The sequence below is a fragment of the Nerophis ophidion genome, linkage group LG01, assembly GCF_033978795.1.
Source record: "Nerophis ophidion isolate RoL-2023_Sa linkage group LG01, RoL_Noph_v1.0, whole genome shotgun sequence".
NCBI lineage: Eukaryota > Metazoa > Chordata > Actinopteri > Syngnathiformes > Syngnathidae > Nerophis > Nerophis ophidion.
The window spans coordinates 2,177,145-2,202,639 of record NC_084611.1 but is presented as its reverse complement, the minus strand read 5'-3'; the positions used below and the strand labels follow the sequence as shown (position 1 = coordinate 2,202,639).

Genomic DNA, 25,495 nt, shown 5'->3' with positions numbered 1-25,495 from the left:
GTGACGAGTTTGACCCGGTGGAAATTCTAGACATGCGCTAATGAAAATAATATTTTGCGAAACGAGTTTGACCTGGCAGTAATTCTAGGCAGGTGCATACTTTATACCCGGCGGCCATTCAAGGAAATACAGTAAGTGGAAAATTAATCACAGATGGATATATTTTTTCATCATGAAAGGACTTTTCTGGTTACATAAACCACAATACAACACTTTTCTCTAGGAGCCCCAAGTACGAGGACATTAGACCGCCAAGTCGTGGTGTAGAAGAATATAGATGTTGGATTCAGGATGGCTGAAAACACATCCAAAAGTTCAAAAGTCAACTTTGTTTTTGTAATCTTTGGGTTCCAAAGAGCTGAGATAAAGAAAGAGTTTGTGTGTTAGGACGGTCTACTAAGTTAGACTCGGACTTCAGTTTTATTGTCTTTCAAATTTCAACTTTACAGTACAGATAAGAAGGAAATGTCCTTGCATTAGCTCAAGGTAGTGCAGGATAAAGTGCAGATATAAATAAATAGATTACTGTACAGATAAATATATTACACTTTTGCATATGCATCCACATTTATTTTGTATTGTCTTTATATTCCAGCTACTTCATCCATTTTGGGGGGAACTGAGGGGATTATTATGATGCCTTCAAGAGTAAATTGTACAAACCCCGTTTCCATATGAGTTGGGAAATGGTGTTAGATGTAAATATAAACAGAATACAATGATTTGCAAATAATTTTCAAGCCATATTCAGTTGAATATGCTACAAAGACAACATATTTCATGTTCAAACTCATAAACATTTTTTGGGTTGCAAATAATCATTAACTTTAGAATTTGATGCCAGCTACACGTGACAAAGAAGTTGGGAAAGGTGGCAATAAATACTGATAAAGTTGAGGAATGCTCATCAAACACTTATTTGGAACATCCCACTGCATGCCTTTGGTAAGTGCCGGAGTGAGAAGAGGTTTTAAAATAATTAGCGCCCCGGCGGAAATTCAAGCAAATAGGGTAACATACACAATATTTCAGGCGGGTTTATTTGGGTCAGAATATCACAGAGTAAAGGACACAACATCTGCTAATGTAAGACATTTCTCATTTTGTTACGTCGTTAGACCGGATGTGATTTATTGGGGATGGTTTGAGAAGATGTGTTTGGATGAGGAGAAGAAGTAACTCGACACTTCCACTCGGTACCAATCAATTAAAAACTGTACTAGGCTGCAGTATTCCCCCCCCCTGGACTTGCAGGCACAGATGAGGCGACGCATACACACAGAATACTTGCGGGCAGAAGCAGGATGGAGATAGAAAGGGCAGAACGGACACATTTTGTCTTCACAACAAACCACAAAGGTTAAGCTATAACACACCAGCGCCGCTCTGGTTAGCCGCCAAAGTCCATCTGTAGTCTTCTACATCACTAATCCTCGTCGCCGTCGCCGTGGCGATGAATAAAGTATCATTATCACTGCAGGATGAGGAATAGCTAACGATCAGGAGGATACAATAGCTAACCGCTAAAAGCAAGCTAGCACTCATGAACAAATGCCATGGGTGGGCTTACACAAATATCCACTGTAACGATACCAAGTACAAGAGCCGTACATAGTCGATACTACAATGAGTATTTTTTATTATTACAAAATCTTTTGTCTTTTTTATTATTAATAAACCAAATAAATAAATCCCGGGACACATGACGACTTTGAATATGACCAATGTATGATCCTGTAACTACTTGGTATCAGATCCATACCTAAATGTGTGGTATCATCCGAAACTATTGTAAAGTATCACAGAAGAGAAGAATAAGTGATTATTACATTTTAACAGAAGAGTAGATAGAACATGTTAAAACAGAAAACAGCGTGACACCTACCCTTTACATCAGTATTTCTTAACCATATTATCATTGGTGTATTAGGTGTTAGATTTTATTTTATGATACTGTAACTACTTGGTATCGGATCCATACCTAAATGTGTGGTATCATCCGAAACTATTGTAAAGTATCAAAGAAGAGAAGAATAAGTGATTATTACATTTTAACAGAAGAGTAGATAGAACATGTTAAAACAGAAAACAGCGTGACACCTACCCTTTACATCAGTATTTCTTAACCATATTATCATTGGTGTATTAGGTGTTAGATTTTATTTTATGATACTGTAACTACTTGGTATCGGATCCATACCAAAATGTGTGGTATCATCCGAAACTATTGTAAAGTATCAAAGAAGAGAAGAATAAGTGATTATTACATTTTAACATAAGTGTAGATAGAACATGTTAAAACAGAAAACAGCGTGACACCTACCCTTTATATCAGTATTTCTTAACCATATTATCATTGGTGTATTAGGTGTTATATTTTATTTTATGATCCTGTAACTACTTGGTATCGGATTGATACCTAAATGTGTTGTATCATCCAAAACTAATGTAAAGTATCAAATAAGAGAAGAACAAGTCATTATTACATTTTAACAGAAGTGTAGATAGAACATGTTAAAACAGAAAACAGCGTGACACCTACCCTTTACATCAGTATTTCTTAACCATATTATCATTGGTGTATTAGGTGTTAGATTTTATTTTATGATACTGTAACTACTTGGTATCGGATCCATACCTAAATGTGTGGTATCATCCGAAACTATTGTAAAGTATCAAAGAAGAGAAGAATAAGTGATTATTACATTTTAACAGAAGTGTAGATAGAACATGTTAAAACAGAAAACAGCGTGACACCTACCCTTTATATCAGTATTTCTTAACCCTATTATCATTGTGTATCAGGTGTTATATTTTATTTTATGATACTGTAACTACTTGGTATCGGATTGATACCTAAATGTGTTGTATCATCCAAAACTAATGTAAAGTATCAAATAAGAGAAGAATAAGTGATTATTACATTTTAACAGAAGTGTAGATAGAAGATGTTCAAAGAGAAAATAAGCAGATATTGACAGTAAATGAACAAGTAGATGAATAATCCATGTTTACAGTTTGTCCTTTATAAAATAATAGGTGTATAAATGACACAATAAGTACTGCATACTAATTAGGAGTCTTTCTTTGTTTACATACTACTAAAATGTTTCTTTCATGCGTACATTCTTCTTTGGTCACAATAGAAAGGTATATTATCTATCTATCTATCTATCTATCTATCTGTCTATCCATCCATCTATCTATCAGATGTGTGCTATGGCTATGAGTTGTTGTTTTTTTTTCCCCTTGGCCTCAGTCTGGACCCCTCTCCAGGGCCCAGGTTTAGACCGATTTTTTTAAATTTTATTTTATTTTATTTTAATCTTCTATTTTTTTCTCCCATTCCCAACCTTGTTTACCTGTACCTCATCTTTTTTGTAAGGGGCGCTGGAAGTCGGCAGACCCGTCAGCGATCCTGTTCTGTCTCCCTGTAATGTTTGTCTGATCTTGAATGGGATTGTGCTGAAAATTTAAATTTTCCTGAAGGAATAAATAAAGTACTATCTAATCGATCCATCCATCTATCCATCTAAATAAAATAAAATGTCACAGTGAAATTACAGAGAGTATAAAGTGTGTTTTGAACATAAGAAGCGAGTATTATAATGAAGACTCTATACATCAAGCAATCTCAACTTGGACATCAAATGGTTTTGTTTTTTGTTCATTTTGGTGAGTTTTCTTATGTCTAATAGCAGCATTTCCCCCCCCAAAGTCTGCTATAAACGTCAGCTTTATGTTGCAGCAGGCTAGCAAGGTGATTAAATATTGTTAAAGTCCTTCCTCTGTTATTTTGGGTTCCTGCAGCCGAGGATGTCGTCGTGGCCTGTGCAGCCCTTTGAGACATTTGTGATTAAGGGCTATACAAGTAAACTTGGATTGGATATTTCAAGTAACTTTAGCCAATAATGAAACATTGTGGTGGTCCCCTAATTTTGAAAAGTACTGAAATACATTTTGGTACCGGTAGCAAATGATTGGTATCAGGCAACTCTACTGCCTACCAGCTGCTGATATTGTACCCCGACCTAGTAAAGCAACTACAGTAACAATCTACACAGTCTTCTCAATGCAGTAAACTGAAACCAAGACTGAGAGTGAAGCTCCGCCCCTCTGAGTGTAATTAGCTGCAGTGAATGAACATTGATGACGTCGGGAGAAGGACTTGTGTTGTGGTTCTGGCCCTGGGATTTCCCTAAAGTCCCCTTTTCTTTGTGCTTTCCCAACATTTTCCCACGCTAGGGAACGGGCCGAGGGTCTAACGCAGGGGTAGGGAACCTGTGGCTCGCGAGCCAGATGTGGCTCTTTTGATGACTGCATTTGGCTCTCAGGAAACATCTTAGCTGACATTGCTTAACACGATAAGTAATGAATAATTTAACCAACGCCCTTGACGCGAATCCCTGAGGGGTGATGGACGGCTGGGGAGCGCCTGAAGAGCTGCAGCCTGCCACCGTAGCCCCCACTCCCTCCCCTATATTGCAAGTCTGGAGTTGTATGTTGTGATACGTATATATGCTTTGCTCTATATATTTTTTTCCTGTAGCTGTTCTGTGAACCTAACACTGTTTGTTTGTCTATGAATTTACCATGAATTGATTAACGTGGACCCCGACTTAAACAAGTTGAAAAACTTATTGGGGTGTTACCATTTAGTGGTCAATTGTAGGGAATATGTACTGTACTGTGCAATCTACTAATAAAAGTATCAATCAGTCTAATCAAATAAATCAGTCAATTAACAAAGTGTTGTTGTTCTTGGACAGTAACAATACTTACCTACATAATCACGGTGGTAATCACAGTGTCAAAATATCCGTTTTCTACCACACCTGTCCAAGAAGTTGCATTCATGGTAAGAAGTATTTTATTTATTATTGGTTAGCTTCAGAATAACAATGCTAATTAAAAATAATAAGAGCCCTACAATAGTCTAAAAACGTTGGTCTTACTAAAAAAAATGCAGGCATTTAGTTATATTCAGTGTTAAAAAACTATTCTATGGCTCTCACAGAAATACATTTTCAAATATTTGGCTTTAATGGCTCTCTCAGCCAAAAAGGTTCCCGACCCCCGGTCTAACGCGTGATCATCCGGCCCACTTTGACAACTCACCGGTATCCTGGCGAGCGCCCCCTCCGGCCGAGGCGGCGCAGCAGCCGCTCCCTACGCAGGAAAAGGAAGACTCCCAGCGCGGCGAGGGGGAGGAGCAGGAAGAAGAAGAGCAGCAGGCCGTCCCTCAGCGAGGTGTCTTTGTCTGAGGACACACGCACGCGTTACAGCCAGCACGGCCGCGGGGGTGAGAGGTCAACGCACCGTTCCAGGTGGGGCCGCTGTCCTCGCTTCCCCCGTAACCTTTGAGCTGGCAGAAGGGCGGCGCCCAGCCGTCCTCGCAGTGGCAGTTCTTGTTGTTGTTGCACACCTAAAAGACGAAGGAGAGGTCACGTGAGCGGGCCGGCAGCCAGGGCGCGGGAGGGGAGGAGTCTCACCCCGTGACCGTGACACTTCTTCTCCACGTCGCAGTCAAAGTTCAGGACGGCGGCGCTGCGACACTCAAAGTTCAGACACACCTGAACGCCACAGCAGAGGAAAGCAGCTGTCAACATGGCCGACCGGCCCCGCCCCCTCCTCACCTTGTCCTGGCCACACTTGGTGCCTTCGTTGACCATGCCCGGGTCCGGCACGTCTGATCCCAGCATGAAGTCCACCCCGGAGCACACGGTGCCGCCGATGGGTGTGCTGATGATGGAGGGGTCCAGGCCGAACACCTTCACGCCCTGCACGTTGGAGCACTGCAGCTTGCCGCACATGGCGTTTCTACGGCGACAGGCTGTGAGTGTGCGGGGTCGCCGCCGGTGGACCGTCGCCGTGGTTACCTGCTCTCGCACTTCTTGTAGCCGTAGTTCTGGTAGCCGCAGTTTCCGAAGCGGTCGCCTTTGCTGTTGACGTCTTTGAAGCAGATCTCGGGGGCCATCTTGGCCTCTGGGGAGGAACGCCACCTTCTGAGCATGTGCCAGGGCCGAGAAGCCCCGCCCCCCCACGACTACTTACTGGGCCCGAAGATGCTCCGACACTGGTCCTCGGCATGCTGACACCTGCCGTTGTAACAGAAGGCCTGCTGCTTCCGGCACGCCTGACCGTTCTGTCACAAACACGCACGTGTCACTACTCAGATCCTCCATGATCGCTCAGTCAGCACTTCAGGGCGCCATGACTGCTACCACCTTGCAGCTCATGCCAGGTCTTTGCACGTGGAAGAAGATTTGAGCTTGCTTTTACGTGGGCAAAGAGACAAGTAAGGAAGTGAAGGTTCGCCACCATGACAGCGTCTTGTGCCAAGTAAACACACAATCTAAGACACACAAACTAAGACACACAATCTAAGACACACAAACTAAGACACACAATCTAAGACACACAAACTAAGACACACAATCTAAGACACACAAACTAAGACACACAATCTAAGACACACAAACTAAGACACACAATCTAAGACACACAATCTAAGACACACAATCTAAGACACACAAACTAAGACACGCAATCTAAGACACGCAAACTAAGACACGCAATCTAAGACACGCAAACTAAGACACGCAATCTAAGACACACAAACTAAGACACACAATCTAAGACACGCAAACTAAGACACGCAATCTAAGACACACAAACTAAGACACACAATCTAAGACACACAAACTAAGACACACAATCTAAGACACACAAACTAAGACACACAATCTAAGACACACAAACTAAGACACACATTCTAGGACACACAATCTGAGACACACAATCTGAGACACACAAACTAAGACACACAATCTAAGACACACAAACTGAGACACACAAACTAAGACACACAATCTAAGACACACAATCTAAGACACACAATCTAAGACACACAAACTAAGACACGCAATCTAAGACACGCAAACTAAGACACGCAATCTAAGACACGCAAACTAAGACACGCAATCTAAGACACACAAACTAAGACACACAATCTAAGACACACAATCTAAGACACACAATCTAAGACACACAAACTAAGACACACAATCTAAGACACACAAACTAAGACACACAATCTAAGACACACAAACTAAGACACACATTCTAGGACACACAATCTGAGACACACAATCTGAGACACACAAACTAAGACACACAATCTAAGACACACAAACTGAGACACACAAACTAAGACACACAATCTAAGACACACAAACTAAGACACACAAACTAAGACACACAATCTAAGACACACAATCTAAGACACACAAACTAAGACACACATTCTAGGACACACAATCTGAGACACACAAACTAAGACACACAATCTAAGACACACAAACTGAGACACACAAACTAAGACACACAATCTAAGACACACAAACTGAGACACACAAACTAAGACACACAATCTAAGACACACAATCTAAGACACACAATCTAAGACACACAAACTAAGACACACAATCTAAGACACACAATCTAAGACACACAAACTAAGACACACAATCTAAGACACACAAACTAAGACACACAATCTAAGACACACAAACTAAGACACACAATCTAAGACACGCAAACTAAGACACGCAATCTAAGACACGCAAACTAAGACACGCAATCTAAGACACGCAAACTAAGACACACAAACTAAGACACACAAACTAAGACACACAAACTAAGACACACAATCTAAGACACACAAACTAAGACACACAATCTAAGACACACAAACTAAGACACACAATCTAAGACACGCAAACTAAGACACGCAATCTAAGACACACAAACTAAGACACACAAACTAAGACACACAAACTAAGACACACAAACTAAGACACATAAACTAAGACACACAATCTAAGACACACAAACTAAGACACACAATCTAAGACACACAATCTAAGACACACAAACTAAGACACACAAACTAAGACACACAAACTAAGACACGCAATCTAAGACACACAATCTAAGACACACAAACTAAGACACACAAACTAAGACACACAAACTAAGACACACAATCTAAGACACACAATCTAAGACACACAAACTAAGACACACAAACTAAGACACACAATCTAAGACACACAATCTAAGACACACAATCCAAGACACACAAACTAAGACACACAATCTAAGACACACAAACTAAGACACGCAATCTAAGACACACAATCTAAGACACACAAACTAAGACACACAATCTAAGACACACAATCTAAGACACACAAACTAAGACACACAAACTAAGACACACAAACTAAGACACACAAACTAAGACACACAAACTAAGACACACAAACTAAGACACACAAACTAAGACACACAATCTAAGAAACACAATCTAAGACACACAATCTAAGACACACAATCTAAGACACACAATCTAAGACACACAATCTAAGACACACAAACTAAGACACACAATCTAAGACACACAAACTAAGACACACAATCTAAGACACACAAACTAAGACACACATTCTAGGACACACAATCTGAGACACACAATCTGAGACACACAAACTAAGACACACAATCTAAGACACACAAACTGAGACACACAAACTAAGACACACAATCTAAGACACACAAACTAAGACACACAAACTAAGACACACAATCTAAGACACACAATCTAAGACACACAAACTAAGACACACATTCTAGGACACACAATCTGAGACACACAAACTAAGACACACAATCTAAGACACACAAACTGAGACACACAAACTAAGACACACAATCTAAGACACACAAACTGAGACACACAAACTAAGACACACAATCTAAGACACACAATCTAAGACACACAATCTAAGACACACAAACTAAGACACACAATCTAAGACACACAATCTAAGACACACAAACTAAGACACACAATCTAAGACACACAAACTAAGACACACAATCTAAGACACACAAACTAAGACACACAATCTAAGACACGCAAACTAAGACACGCAATCTAAGACACGCAAACTAAGACACGCAATCTAAGACACGCAAACTAAGACACACAAACTAAGACACACAAACTAAGACACACAAACTAAGACACACAATCTAAGACACACAAACTAAGACACACAATCTAAGACACACAAACTAAGACACACAATCTAAGACACGCAAACTAAGACACGCAATCTAAGACACACAAACTAAGACACACAAACTAAGACACACAAACTAAGACACACAAACTAAGACACATAAACTAAGACACACAATCTAAGACACACAAACTAAGACACACAATCTAAGACACACAATCTAAGACACACAAACTAAGACACACAAACTAAGACACACAAACTAAGACACGCAATCTAAGACACACAATCTAAGACACACAAACTAAGACACACAAACTAAGACACACAAACTAAGACACACAATCTAAGACACACAATCTAAGACACACAATCTAAGACACACAAACTAAGACACACAAACTAAGACACACAATCTAAGACACACAATCTAAGACACACAATCCAAGACACACAAACTAAGACACACAATCTAAGACACACAAACTAAGACACGCAATCTAAGACACACAATCTAAGACACACAAACTAAGACACACAATCTAAGACACACAATCTAAGACACACAAACTAAGACACACAAACTAAGACACACAAACTAAGACACACAAACTAAGACACACAAACTAAGACACACAAACTAAGACACACAATCTAAGAAACACAATCTAAGACACACAATCTAAGACACACAATCTAAGACACACAATCTAAGACAGGGGTCCAAACCTTTTGAATCGGGGGTTGCATCGGGCTTAAGAAATTGGCCAGGGTACAAAAGCCCACTGCATGCAAAGTAACACACGTATACACACACACTATATATAATAATAATAATAATAATAATAATAATAATGGATTAGATTTATATCGCGAACCTGCAACCCTCAGGTTTCTGGCACGGCCGCTCTACCCACTACACCAGGGGTCGGGAGCCTTTTTGGCTGCGAGAGCCAAGAAAGCCAAATATTTTAAAATGTATTTCCGTAAGAGCCGTATAATATTTTTATTTAACACTGAACACAACTAAACGTGTGCATTTTTAAGTAAGACCACCATTTCTAGAGTATAATAAGTCTCTTATTCTTTGGAATAACATTGTTATTCTGATGCTAACTGTGGAGGGGGCGTGGCCTGCGGGCCTGCAGCAAAGCAGGGTGTGCCAGGACCGGCCTCGAAATCAGCGACAGGTGCGTAGATGGCCCACCTGGGCCTTGTTATCTAATCACCTGTCGCTCTGTTATAAGCAGCAGCCAGGAGGAGAGACGGGGTTGGGGCTGGAGCCAGAGCGCGAGCGAGAACGAAAGAGAAAAAGAGAATTGCTGTAAAGCAACTGAGAAACTTATTGAAAAATAAAACAATATTGTAACCCTGAAACAGACTCTCATGTCGGTGCTTGGTGGTCTGAAGAACCCCCAGGAGGACAAGCCCCACACTAACCAATAATAAATAAATGACTTATTAGCATTAACGCAACTTCTTGAACATAAAAAAGCATGAGAATGTTTTATATTTTGAACGTTATTTTTAACAAGTGGAATTATTCATTACTTATCGTGTCAAGCGATGTCAGCTCAGATTTATCCGAGAGCCAGATGCAGTCATCAAAAGAGCCACATCTGGCCCGCGAGCCATAGGTTCCCTACCCCTGCACTACGCCATGCCGCCCACATATATAGAAGAAGATTAAGAGCTATTCAGTAGGATTTAAGGTCCAAGCTATTGATTTAAGGTCCAGGCTATTTAATATGCTAAAAAGAACAGTAAGCAGCTATGTTTTATTAATATACCGTAGCTGCGTGTGTCAAATATGAGTCATTAAATGACTCCCGCCTCCTGGTGGTAGAGGGCGCTAGTGATCCTTCTTGCGACTACTCGGCTGCAGAAGAAGTGACAACAAGCAGCCATCCTTTATTTTTTCCTCTCGCTTGCACTTTTAACATGGAGGATTACATATCTAAAATAAAACAGTTTTCTAAACTGGACTTTCAATGGAAGCAGGAGGTAATAAAGGAAGATCTCCATCGAGACATAGACTTTTAAGACTGAAGAAAGATAAGGAAGACTTCTATAAACAAGTTATCGATGCTTTTGATCAGAAGGAGCTGTGCATGGACTTCATTTATAAGTAAAGATAAGACCATAATAACATTTTTTTATTAAATGTGCTTTTCCTGATGGTATCCTTACATCACACTCAAATTTATAAGCGCAGGCCTATATTTACCACATGCCTTTGGTAACTGCCGGAGTGAGAAGAGGTTTTAAATTAATTAGCGCCCCGGCGGCAATTCAAGGAAATACGGTAACTACGGCATAGCTCGGTTGTAGAATGCCCGTGCCAGCAACTTGAGGGTTGCAGGTTCGATTCCCGGAAAAATGCAAAATTCTCTCCACACTTATTCACGTTTGGCGCATTTTAGCTGCTTGATATTTCTGATTGATTACAAAACATTAAAGTAGGAGTAGATCTTTCACACACACTGCAGTATTTACGCCTATGACCCAATCCAGGCAACCTTCCCTAATCATGGCGCCAAAACAAATGCACCTAACACAAAACGTCAACATACATGGTCACACATAACACTGAAATTTGTGGATACTATTAAAAAACAAATGTCCATGCATCATAAAAAGTCCAAAAATTACGCCCATTTAAATATATTACAAAGCATGATGGGAAAAATGCAAAATAATCTCTCCACACTTATCCGTGTTTGGCAAATTTTAACTGCTTGATATTTCTGATTGATTACAAAACTTTAAGTAGGTCGTCACAGAAGTAAACAAAGTAGGAGTAGAACTTTCACATACTCTTAATATACAATAATATTCATTTTATATCCATCATATTAATATAATATGTCCACCTTTGTGTAGTCTCTGTCTCTCTTAGTTTTTAGTGGTACTGACTTTCTTTGTTTTCACTTTATTGCACTGCACATGCAAGTGGTGTTGAGGCTACATAGGGGCCACATTTGGGCCACTTCGAGGCCACTTTGGGGCCACTTAGGGGCCACATAAGGGCCACATTGAGGCCACATAAGGGCCACATTGAAGCCACATAAGGGCCACATTGAGGCCACATAAGGGCCACATTGAAGCCACATAAGGGCCACATTGAGGCCACATAAGGGCCACATTGAGGCCACATAAGGGCCACATTGAGGCCACATTGAGGCCACATAAGGGCCACATTGAGGCCACATTGAGGCCACATAAGGGCCATATTGAGGCCACATTGAGGCCACATAAGGGCCACATTGACGCCACATTGAGGCCACTTAGGGGCCACATTGAGGCCACATAGGGCCACATTGGGGCCACATTGAGGCCACATAAGGGCCACATAGGGGCCACATTGGGGCCACATTGGGGCCACATAAGGGCCACATAAGGGCCACATTGAGGCCACATTGGGGCCACATTGAGGCCACATAAGGGCCACGTTTAGGCCACATAAGGGCCACATTGAGGCTACTTTGGGGCCACATTGAGGCCCACATTTAGGCCGCATAAGGGCCACATTGAGGCCACATTGGGGCCACTTAGGGGCCAAATTGGGGCCACATAAGGGCCACATTGAGGCCACACACGGGCCACATTGAGGCCACGTTGAGGCCACATGAGGGCCACATTGAGGCCACGTTGAGGCCACATTGGGGCCACATTGGGGCCACATAGGGCCACATTGAGGCCACATTGGGGCCACATTGAGGCCACATAAGGGCCACATTGAGGCCACATTTGGGCCACTTTGAGGCCACATTGAGGTCACATTTGGGCCACATTGGGGCCACATTGCGGCCACACAAGGGCCACATTGGGGCCACACAAGGGCCACATAAGGGCCACATTTGGGCCTCATTGGGGCCACATTGCGGCCACACAAGGGCCACATTGGGGCCACACAAGGGCCACATAAGGGCCACATTGGGGCCACATTTGGGCCACATTGAGGCCACATTTGGGCCACATTGGGGCCACATTGGGGCCACGTTGGGCCACACTGGGGCCACTTTGAGGCCACATTGGGGCCACATTGGCCTGCAGAGTAAAGTGAGCATGTTAGAAATAAGAAAGAGGAGACACAGAGTGATTACAAATACACCACAGGTGAAATACGTCACACAAAAGTCATCTTGGCTTTGTGATTGTTGGTCCAAAGCTAATGAAGATTTTGTCAAAACAAGATTAACTAAAGTCATTTTTTCGGTCGTTCTGAGTATTTCTTTTAGGTTTATTGCATGTTGGATGTCCTCCAGGTCACCAGACACTGCAGGAATGTAGCAGCACAGTGTGTCACATATGGCCGCAAACAAATAAAAGCATGTTTCTGTTGTACAAACCCCGTTCCCAGGCCGTCATCCCATCATGCCTGAAGACCTCCACAATAATCCCGGTGCCGAAGAAGAACTCTGTCAGATGTCTGAATGACTACCGTCCAGTTGCACTTACACCTATAGCTATGAAGTGCTTCGAGAAGCTGGTACGGACCCATATCACCTCAGTCCTCCCTCCCGAGCTCGACCCACACCAGTTTGCCTACAGAGCCAACAGGTCCACAGAGGACGCCATCGCCACAGCCCTACACTCCTCCCTGGGTCACCTGGAGACGGGGGGGAGGAGCTACGTGCGGCTGCTTTTTGTGGATTATAGCTCGGCATTTAACACCATTATTCCTGATAGACTGGTGTCCAAACTGTCAGACCTGGGTCTCTCGAACTCCATCTGCATGTGGATTAAGGACTTCTTATCCAACCGCCCCCAGAGGGTGCAGTTGGGTCGCCACATGTCATCAAGCCTGCCCCTCAGTACCGGCTCTCCACAAGGCTGCGTGCTGAGCCCCCTTCTCTACTCCATCTACACATACGACTGCACACCTGCCCACTCCAGCAACTCCATCATCAAATTTGCGGATGACACCACCGTAGTGGGGCTCATCTCGGAGGGAGACGAGGCTGCATATCGGGATGAGGTGGAGAAGCTGTCGGATTGGTGCAAAGTCAACAACTTGGCCCTGAACACCTCCAAGACCAAGGAGCTGGTCATAGACTTCAGGAGGAAAAAAACGGACATCCTGCCCCTGATCATCAGTGGTGACTGTGTGGAAAGGGTCTCCGACTTCCGCTCCCTGGGAGTCCACCTGGCCAACGACCTATCCTGGAGCACCAACACCACGGCTACCATCAAGAAGGCACACCAGAGACTGCACTTCCTGAGAATACTCAGGAACAACCACCTCTCACAGGAACTGCTGGTGTCCTTCTACCGGTGCTCCATTGAGAGCATCCTGACCTACTGCATCTGCGTGTGGTTCAGCAGCTGCACGGCCGCAGAGAGAACGGCGCTCCAGAGAGTCATAAAGACCGCCCAGAAGTTAATCGGATGCCCCCTCCCCCCCCTGGCTGACCTGTACAGCTCCCGCTGTCTCAGGAAAGCACAGAGCATCCTGAAAGACCCATTCCACCCCGGGCACAGCCACCTGGAACTGCTACCCTCAGGCAGACGCTACAGGGCGCTAAAAGCGAGCACCAATAGACTAAAAAATAGCTTTCACCCAAGAGCCATAGTAGCACTAAACAGGCACTGAGTGTCCATATGTCCATCATGTCCTCATGTGTCATGTTTAAATGTTTTTCTATTTTTTCGGACTACAATGTGCAATAATGTTTTATGTATGTGTGTATATGTATTCATATGCATGCAGATATGCATGTGTGTGGATACATATACATATACATAGATACATCTGTCATCTCTATCTTTTTTTTTTTTTACTATTTATACCATATTGTATATGCACCTTAGGAGGAGCTGCTCCAATTTCGTTGTTCTTTGAACCTGTTCATTGCAATAATGACAATAAAACTATATTCTAGTCTATTCTATGAGTTGGGAATTTGTGTTAGATGTAAATATAAACAGAATACAATTATTTGCAAATCCTTTTCAAGCCATATTCAGTTGAATATGCTACAAAGACAACATATTTCATGTTCAAACTCATAAACTATTTTTTTAATTCAAATAATCATTAACTTTAGAATTTGATGCCAGCAACACGTGACAAAGAAGTTGGGAAAGGTGGCAATAAATACTTATAAAGTTGAGGAATGCTCATCAAACACTTATTTGCAACATCCCACAGGTGTGCAGGCTAATTGGGAACAGGTGGGTGCCATGATTGGCTATAAAAACAGCTTCCCAAAAAATGCTCAGTCTTTCACAAGAAAGGATGGGGCGAGGTACACCCCTTTGTCCACAACTGTGTGAGCAAATAGTCAAACAGTTTAAGAACAACCTTTCTCAAAGTGACATTGCAAGAAATTTAGGGATTTCAACATCTACGCTCCATAATATCATCAAAAGGTTCAGAGAATCTGGAGAAATCACTCCACGTAAGCGGCATGGCCGGAAACCAACATTGAATGACCGTGACCTTCCATCCCTCAGACAGCAACCGACATCAATCTCTAAAGGATATCACCACATGGGCCCAGGAACACTTCAGAAAACCACTGTCACTAAATACAGTTGGTCGCTACATCTGTGAGTGCAAGTTAAAGCTCTACTCTGCAAAGCGAAAGCCATTTATCAACAACATCCAGAAATGCAGCCAGCTTCTCTGGGCCCGAGATTATCTAAGATGGACTGATGCAAAGTGGAAAAGTGTTCTGTGGTCTGACGAGTCCACATTTCAAATTGTTTTTGGAAATATTCAACATCGTGTCATCCGGACCAAAGGGGAAGCGAACCATCCAGACTGTTATCGACGCTAAGTGGAAAAGCCAGCATGTGTGATGGTATGGGGGTGTATTAGTGCCCAAGGCATGGGTAACTTACACATGTGTGATGGTATGGGGGTGTATTAGTGCCCAAGACATGGGTAACTTACACATGTGTGATGGTATGGGGGTGTATTAGTGCCCAAGGCATGGGTAACTTACACATGTGTGATGGTATGGGGGTGTATTAGTGAACAAGACATGGGTAACTTACACATGTGTGATGGTATGGGGGTGTATTAGTGCCCAAGGCATGGGTAACTTACACATGTGTGATGGTATGGGGGTGTATTAGTGAACAAGACATGGGTAACTTACACATGTGTGATGGTATGGGGGTGTATTAGTGAACAAGACATGGGTAACTTACACATGTGTGATGGTATGGGGGTGTATTAGTGCCCAAGGCATGGGTAACTTACACATGTGTGATGGTATGGGGGTGTATTAGTGCCCAAGGCATGGGTAACTTACACATGTGTGATGGTATGGGGGTGTATTAGTGAACAAGACATGGGTAACTTACACATGTGTGATGGTATGGGGGTGTATTAGTGCCCAAGACATGGGTAACTTACACATGTGTGATGGTATGGGGGTGTATTAGTGCCCAAGGCATGGGTAACTTGCACATGTGTGATGGTATGGGGGTGTATTAGTGCCCAAGGCATGGGTAACTTACACATGTGTGATGGTATGGGGGTGTATTAGTGCCCAAGGCATGGGTAACTTACACATGTGTGATGGTATGGGGGTGTATTAGTGAACAAGACATGACTAACTTACACATGTGTGATGGTATGGGGGTGTATTAGTGCCCAAGACATGGGTAACTTACACATGTGTGATGGTATGGGGGTGTATTAGTGCCCAAGGCATGGGTAACTTACACATGTGTGATGGTATGGGGGTGTATTAGTGCCCAAGACATGGGTAACTTACACATGTGTGATGGTATGGGGGTGTATTAGTGCCCAAGACATGGGTAACTTACACATGTGTGATGGTATGGGGGTGTATTAGTGCCCAAGACATGGGTAACTTACACATGTGTGATGGTATGGGGGTGTATTAGTGCCCAAGGCATGGGTAACTTACACATGTGTGATGGTATGGGGGTGTATTAGTGAACAAGACATGGGTAACTTACACATGTGTGATGGTATGGGGGTGTATTAGTGCCCAAGGCATGGGTAACTTACACATGTGTGATGGTATGGGGGTGTATTAGTGAACAAGACATGGGTAACTTACACATGTGTGATGGTATGGGGGTGTATTAGTGCCCAAGGCATGGGTAACTTACACATGTGTGATGGTATGGGGGTGTATTAGTGCCCAAGGCATGGGTAACTTACACATGTGTGATGGTATGGGGGTGTATTAGTGCCCAAGGCATGGGTAACTTACACATGTGTGATGGTATGGGGGTGTATTAGTGCCCAAGGCATGGGTAACTTACACATGTGTGATGGTATGGGGGTGTATTAGTGCCCAAGGCATGGGTAACTTACACATGTGTGATGGTATGGGGGTGTATTAGTGAACAAGACATGGGTAACTTACACATGTGTGATGGTATGGGGGTGTATTAGTGAACAAGACATGGGTAACTTACACATGTGTGATGGTATGGGGGTGTATTAGTGCCCAAGGCATGGGTAACTTACACATGTGTGATGGTATGGGGGTGTATTAGTGAACAAGACATGGGTAACTTACACATGTGTGATGGTATGGGGGTGTATTAGTGAACAAGACATGGGTAACTTACACATGTGTGATGGTATGGGGGTGTATTAGTGCCCAAGGCATGGGTAACTTACACATCTGTGAAGGCACCATTAATGCTGAAAGGTACATACAGGTTTTGGAACATATGCTGCCATCTAAGCGCCATTTTTTTCATGGACGCCCCTGCTTATTTCAGCAAGACAATGCCAAGCCACATTCAGCACGTGTTACAACAGCGTGGCTTCGTAAAAAAAGAGTGCGAGTACTTTCCTGGCCCGCCTGCAGTCCAGACCTGTCTCCCATGGAAAATGTGTGGCGCATTATGAAGTGTAAAATAGGACAGTTGAGACCCCGGACTGTTGAAGGACTGAAGCTCTACATAAAACAAGAATGGGAAAGAATTCCACTTTCAAAGCTTCAACAATTAGTTTCCTCAGTTCCCACAATTAGTTTCCTCAGTTCCCAAACGTTTATTGAGTGTTGTTAAAAGAAAAGGTGATGTAACACAGTGGTGAACATGCCCTTTCCCAACTACTTCGGCACGTGTTGCAGCCATGAGGTTCTAATTATTATTTGCAAAAAAAAATAAAGTTTATGAGTTTGAACATGAAATATGTTGTCTTTGTAGCATATTCAACTGAATATGGCTTGAAAAGGATTTGCAAATCATTGTATTCTGTTTATATTTACATCTAACACCATTTCCCAACTCATATGGAAACAGGGTGTGTAAGTTTATGAGTATAGAGATATTATTTTGGTCAGAAAAGGAACAAGCGGTGTGTCAGCAGTCACGGCTGTCGTCGAGTTGGTCTCACCTGCACGAAGACGTCACTTTGACAGAGCGAGGACGAGCCGTTGCAGAACTCGGGCAGGTCGCACTCGTCCGTGCTGGAGCGACACACGGTGCCACCTGGACGGAACTGCGGCGCACACAAAGACGCCTCAGTCGGTCGCCGTGGTAACCGCTTCCTTCCTTTCAGTACCTGACAGTTGTAGCAGCACTCTCCGTCCGCACACTGAGCTCCTGGCTTGAGTCTGCATGTCTTGAACTCACAGCAGGGGTCGCTCTCACACTCCTGGCACACACACACACACACACACACACACACACAATTAGGTGCTGTATGTGGGTGGCATCGGCCTCCAAAAGCTCCAGTAAGGACCTTCTGCGATCCACAGTCGCACTCCTCGCCAAAGTCCACCAGTCTGTTCCCGCAGTAGGGGGCGCTGTAGGCCTCGTCGGGCTGCGGGACGTTCAGTAGACACGACCCCCCCGTCAACAGGATCATCTTCTCAAAGTCGTCGGCGCTGCAGCTGCTGAAGGCGGTGGCGTCTTTCCTGGAAGCACACGTGAAGAGAGGTGTGATGCTCTCTGCTTCCTGCAAAGGTGTCAGAAGGCAGTGTAGTATCGACTCTCGTATAAATAACAGACTTTTTTCCCCAGATGGTGGAAGACTACATTCCTGGGGGCAAGCAAATAGTTGGTCCATCATTGTGGGCAGGTGATAAAGTAAGTCAGTACCATGTCCTCCACACTGCAGATCTATTCCCATGTTTTCATGTCGGGGTAGACCAGGGGTGCCCATTATGTCGATCGCGAGCTACCGGTCGATCGTGGAGGGTGTGTCAGTCCATCGCCAGCCAGGTATTAAAAATAGACTTCAAAATTAGCCTTCTATAAAACTTGTGAGTCTTGTGAGATGTCACTTTGCTGCTGCCAGATCATTAAGAAAACATGACCGCAAAGAACACTTTTTAATTTCAACAGACTCCCGCGCCTCACCTGCTGTAAAAACTCTAAAACCCGACTGCACAGTACCTGTCGTCACATTAAAAGCAATGCTTCATCCTGCCTGTGCTAACAAAATAAGAGTCTCAGAAAGCTAGATTTTGCCGCCAATGTATTTCTTACAAAGTGTGTTGCACCTTTCCTGCTTCCAGCACCTAGACCAGGGGTAGTAAGCGACCCACCACCAAGTGGAAATGTGTGACGTGAAGCACGTGCGAGGATTTAAAAATGCATTTCTGTTTGAGTCCCGCCTCCATGCACGGGTCGAGTCTGCTGTCATTGGTAGACATCTTAGTTGGGGCATCTGTCAATCACAACCTGGTGAGTAACTTGCTTATATTTCTTTATGGGCTATTTTAGGATCAAATGTTGAACAGAAAGAAATCCAGGACAGAAAGCATAAATAAAAGTGATATTGGAATGTTTATTTTTTAAAGCATATTATATGTAGCCTTAAATAGAAAAAGAGTTAATTTTAGTTTTTTCTGGAAAAAGTAAAAACATTCAGTGTAAAATAAGCTTAATTTAAAAAATATTTTGTTAAAGGGGTCATTTAATATACTTTTTAACAATTAAAACACTAATATATAAAGGCGGTTGTTAGATTATTATAATAAATGATAAATGGGTTGTACTTGTATAGCGCTTTTCTACCTTCAAGGTACTCAAAGCGCTTTGACACTACTTCCACATTCACACACTGATGGAGGGAGCTGCCATGCAAGGCGCCAACCAGCACCCATCAGGAGCAAGGGTGAAGTGTCTTGCTCAGGACACAACGGACGTGACGAGGTTGGTTCTAGGTGGGATTTGAACCACTGACCCTCGGTTTGCGCACGGCCACTCTCCCACTGCGCGCCCTCTGGTCAACATATGAAATAACAAGTGTGTGTAAGACATTTAAATACGCCCCTCTGGCCAACATATGAAATAAGTGCGTGTAAGACATTTAAATGCGCCCCTCTGGCCAACATATGAAATAACAAGTGTGTGTAAGACATTTAAATGCGCCCCTCTGGCCAACATATGAAATAACAAGTGTGTGTAAGACATTGAAATGCGCCCCCTTTGGCCAACATATGAAATAACAAGTGTGTGTAAGACATTGAAATGCGCCCCCTCTGGCCAACATATGAAATAACAAGTGTGTGTAAGAATAGTAGCATAGTATGTATGTATTATTAATGTTGTAAATACGGATATTTATATATCTAGAAAGGCTGGTCCTAAAGAGCTAGGCATTTCTTCTCAGGTCCCCAGAAGGTCCGAAGTACATAAATGTGTTAGATTATGTTTTACATAACAGGACGCGGGGTTTTGTGGGCGGTCTTTTTTACGTGCCTCCACTTTGACATCAACTTGTCTAAAAACTAATTATGTGGTTTTTAGCGCCTCAGATCTACAAGTTGGAACTATACACTTCTTTGTATTACAAAATTACAACAGGATGCATGTGCATGTACGAGCCAGTCTGCCCCACAACAAGAGGATAGCTATAAAAAGAAGGATCTTATGGACTACAGCGTCGGATTGCAATGGCGGAATCGAGCAAAGCACTTTGACTAAATTTCAACTATATACAGACATATCCTCTGATGTCATAATTAGGGGAAAACGTTGCAAATTGGGAAAATTCCAAACAGCCTGTTGGAAAAAAGGCAAGCTTTTTTATAATCAGCTCTGCCATGCCGTCATAGCTTCAGTTCAAATTTTGGGGATTTATGTAGATCCCGAACACACAAAAACAGGCACTAATAGGTAAACAAAAAGTGGGTTTGCATGATAAATGTTAAATAAAAATGTAAAATTAATGTTAATACTGAACAAATAACTGAATTTGTCAGTCGCCTAAAAGTGTATTATTTTAAAATTAATTGTTAGGGACGGCGTGGCGCAGTGGGAGAGTGGCCGTGCGCAACCCGAGGGTCCCTGGTTCAAATCCCACCTAGTACCAACCTCGTCACGTCCGTTGTGTCCTTGAGCAAGACACTTCACCCTTGCTCCTGATGGGTGCTGGTTGGCGCCTTGCATGGCAGCTCCCTCCATCAGTGTGTGAATGTGGAAGTAGTGTCAAAGCGCTTTGAGTACCTTGAAGGTAGAAAAGTGCTATACAAGTACAACCCATTTTAGGGAACCTATGGCTCTAGAGCCAGATGTGGCTCTTTTGATGACTGCATCTGGCTCTCAGATCAATCTTAGCGGACATTGCTTAACACGATAAGTAATTAATAATTCCGCTGCTAATCACAGTGTCAAAACTAATGTTCAAAATATAAAACATTCTCATGCATTTTCATCCATCCATCCGGTTTCTACCGCACCTGTTCAAGAAGTCGCATTAATGGTAAGAAGTATTTCATTTATTGTTGGTCAGCCTCAGAATACCAATGTTATTTAAAAGAATAAGGGACTTATTGTACTCTAAAAATGTTGGTCTTTCTTAAAAATGCACGCCTATAGTTGTATTCCGTGTTAAAATATATATCTAAATATATACATAGGGCTCTCACGGAAATACTGTAAAAAATATTTGGCTTGTATGGCGCTCCCAGCCAAAAAGGTTCCCGACCCCTGGCCTAGACTGTAGTCGAGGAGTGCAGGGAAGACACTTCTCCAGGGCAACACCCTTCACTTTAGCCGGCTGTGGGTCTTCACAGTTCCACACTCCAGGGCAAAAGGACCAGTTCAGCGATTAGTTGCAAACCGTGGCTTTTTATTTACATCTCGCACACAGTCAAATCCCACACAAAACACTAGCCACTCCCCCACCCTCAGCCACCGCTCCCTCTCCTCTCTCGCCCACACACTCACTGCTGTCACACATTGAAGGGCCACACACACACACACACACATATGCTACTCTCATAACAAGTGTATACAAACAAGTATGGAATCTGGACAAATAAGATGCCAAAAACCAACCACTTTCATGTGGTATTGGACAGAAAGGAGGACTTTTTTTCTCCTCCATTCAAAAATGTGTACATTATCATCACTACTGTCTGATTCCAATCAATGCGAGTCATCAGAATCAGGTAATACACCAACTTATATTCTTGTCTTCATGAAAGAAAGACATCTATATGTGTTAAACATGCTTATATTATTATTAAAAACAGTTAACTTGTAAACCAAAAACATCTCGTTCATGAATAAATAAATATACATTATAAATATGAATGAGGTAGATGCCTTTGACTTGGTCAATTGAAAAGTAGCTCGCCTGCAAAAGTGTGGCCACCCCTGGTGTAAACAGTGCAATTCCACATTTTTCATATCCCACCCAGGCCTCTTTAGTATGTGGAAATAAGTAGAGTTCCCTCGCTACAACACGGTTGACTTTACGCGGCCTCGCTGTTTTTGTGAGTGTCATTTTTAACAGTGTACGAATGCGCATTAAGGGACTGTAGACCAGGGGTGACCATTATGTCGATCGCGGAGGGTGTCAAGTCGATCGCCAGCCAGGCTTTTAAAAAAAGGACCTAAAAATTAGCGATCATCAATCATCACTAAGACGTCACTTGATTGACATTCACGGCACCCGAGGGTCTTGTGAGAGGACGCTGGCTGCTGCCACATTATTATTAAGAAAAAATGACCGACAAGACGGTGAGAAACACTTATTATTTCAACAGACTCTCGCAACATACTTTCCGTCAAAACTCTAAAGGCCGACTGCACAGTTCCTATCTTCACAATAAAAGCCCTGCTTCATGCTGCCTGCGCTAACAAAATAAGAGTCTCGGAAAGCTGGCGTGCACAAGCAGGCAAGGAGTTTGCCGCCGATGTATGGAAGCTGGATAAAAAAGATGCCAAAAACCAACCACTTTCATGTGGTATTGTACAGAAAGGACAACTTTTTTCCTCCTCCATTCAAAAATGTGTACATTATCATCACTACTGTCTGATTCCAATCAATGCAAGTCATCAGAATCAGGTAATACACCAACTTATATTCTTGTCTTCGTGAAAGAAAGACATCTATATGTGTTACACATGCTTGTATTATCATTAAACACATTTAACTTGTTACCAAAAATGTCTCTTTCATAAATATATAAATACAAATGATATATATAAATGAGGTAGATCCCCTCGAGTTGGTCAATTGAAAAGTAGCTCGCCTGCAGAAAAAGTGTGGGCACCCCTGCTGTAGACCAATCAATCTTCTTCATGCCATGTGTCCTGTACACTACAGAATGTATACTGTGGTGGGGGATATAATCCTGAACAACTTATTGTGTAAACGAGGGCCCTCTCGCACCTTTATAATGCAGGACAAAGCCAAAAGCGCAGGATTTAAGACCCAAAAAGATGGTGTGACACTGGTTATGTGTGGAAATGCTGCGGGCTTTATGATAAAACCTTATTTAAAAGGTCAAAAAATACTATTTTTTTTGGAAGGTAACCCCAAGCGTTAAAGGAGGGAACACAGTAAATGGCATGCGTCATTAAAGTTTGTCCGAGCAGAATGTCATCAGAAAGCGAGAAGTGCCGTATTTATTCGCCAAAATAGATGGTTACAAAATAAATGACTGACAGGGGAGCAGAAAGCAGGTGAAAATAAAATGTTGTGGGCTAAGTTCCACCACAAACATCCAAGCAAACCCATAAAACTGTCAGAGCCAAACCACTTCAGTCAATCATCAATCAATGTTTTTTTTATATAGCCTTAAATCACAAGTGTCTCAAAGGGCTGCACAAACCACGACATCCTCGGTAAAGAACCCACATAAGGGCAAGGAAAAACTCACACCCAGTAGGACGTCGGTGACAGTGACAATGATGACTATGAGAAACCTTGGAGAGGACTGCATATGTGGGCAACCCCCCTCCCCCAGGGGGCCGAAAGCAATGGATGTCGAGCGGGTTTAACATGATATTGTGAAAGTCCAGTCCATAGTGGATCCAACATAACGGTGAGAGTCCAGTCCAAAGTAGATTCAATATAGTAGCAAGAGTCTTCCTTCCTTCTTAATCTTCAACGCACAATAATTAGATTTAGAAAAGGTAGACTCTGATTGAGTCAATGAGAATCAGCACCTCCAAGTCCGAGTCCATGGTTCTCGCCCGGAAAAGGGTGGAATGCCATCTCTGGGTTGGGGATGAGACCCTGCCCCAAGTGGAGGAGTTCAAGTACCTAGGAGTCTTGTTCACGAGTGGGGGAAGAGTGGATGGTGAGATCGACAGGCGGATCGGTGCGGCGTCTTCAGTAATGCGGACGTTGTATCGATCCGTTGTGGTGAAGAAGGAGCTGAGCCGGAAGGCAAAGCTCTCAATTTACCGGTCGATCTACGTTCCCATCCTCACCTATGGTCATGAGCTTTGGGTCATGACCGAAAGGAGAAGATCACGGGTACAAGCGGCCCAAATGAGTTTCCAGGTCTCTCCCTTAGAGATAGGGTGAGAAGCTCTGCCATCCGGGAGGAACTCAAAGTAAAGCCGCTGCTCCTTCACATGGAGAGGAGCCAGATGAGGTGGTTCGGGCATCTGGTCAGGATGCCACCCGAACGCCTCCCGAGGGAGGTGTTTAGGGCACGTCCAACCGGTAGACCCAGGACACGTTGGGAAGACTATGTCTCCCGGCTGGCCTGGGAATGCCTCGGGATCCCCCGGGAAGAGCTAGACGAAGTGGCTGGGGAGAGGGAAGTCTGGGCTTCCCTGCTTAGGCTGTTGCCCCCACGACCCGACCTCGGATAAGCGGAAGAAGATGGATGGATGGATGGACTCTGATTGCACAAAATCCTTGAATTTGGCACAAATACGCCAGGACTGAGACCGACTAGAACGGAAGTCATGATCACTTCTGTAAACACTGCAGTGTGTGCGACCTCAAGGCGTCACGTCCAACATGCGGGTCAGACTGCATTCACATTGGAAGTCACATTAACCACATGAAAAGATTCGATTTGACCCCAAAAAAAAAATCTGAGTTGGAAGCCTAAGATAAGGCCAGCAGTTAGTTGTGGCCTAAGCCAGGCGTTTAAGGAACACTTACATACACGAACATAACTTTACAACAGGGGGCGCCAACCCGTCGATCATGATCAACCGGTCGATTCCCAAAAATCGACCGGTCGATCAAGAAT

At 43.2% G+C, this 25,495-nt stretch overlaps 1 protein-coding gene across 2 annotated transcripts in view; it reads right to left on the bottom strand.

Annotated features, from left to right (window-relative positions):
• adam9 (ADAM metallopeptidase domain 9) overlaps positions 1 to 25,495 on the bottom strand; it is a 49,938-nt gene that overhangs the window by 4,949 nt on the left and 19,494 nt on the right. For both annotated transcript variants that reach the window (XM_061893605.1, XM_061893606.1), the window contains exons 12-20: positions 18,781 to 18,955; positions 18,601 to 18,693; positions 18,433 to 18,537; positions 6,055 to 6,145; positions 5,880 to 5,985; positions 5,637 to 5,820; positions 5,493 to 5,573; positions 5,320 to 5,425; positions 5,119 to 5,260 (exon numbers count right to left, since the gene is read on the bottom strand). In XM_061893605.1, the coding sequence (XP_061749589.1) occupies positions 5,119 to 5,260; positions 5,320 to 5,425; positions 5,493 to 5,573; positions 5,637 to 5,820; positions 5,880 to 5,985; positions 6,055 to 6,145; positions 18,433 to 18,537; positions 18,601 to 18,693; positions 18,781 to 18,955 (1,083 nt within the window). The remainder of the gene's footprint in view (positions 1 to 5,118; positions 5,261 to 5,319; positions 5,426 to 5,492; positions 5,574 to 5,636; positions 5,821 to 5,879; positions 5,986 to 6,054; positions 6,146 to 18,432; positions 18,538 to 18,600; positions 18,694 to 18,780; positions 18,956 to 25,495) is intronic.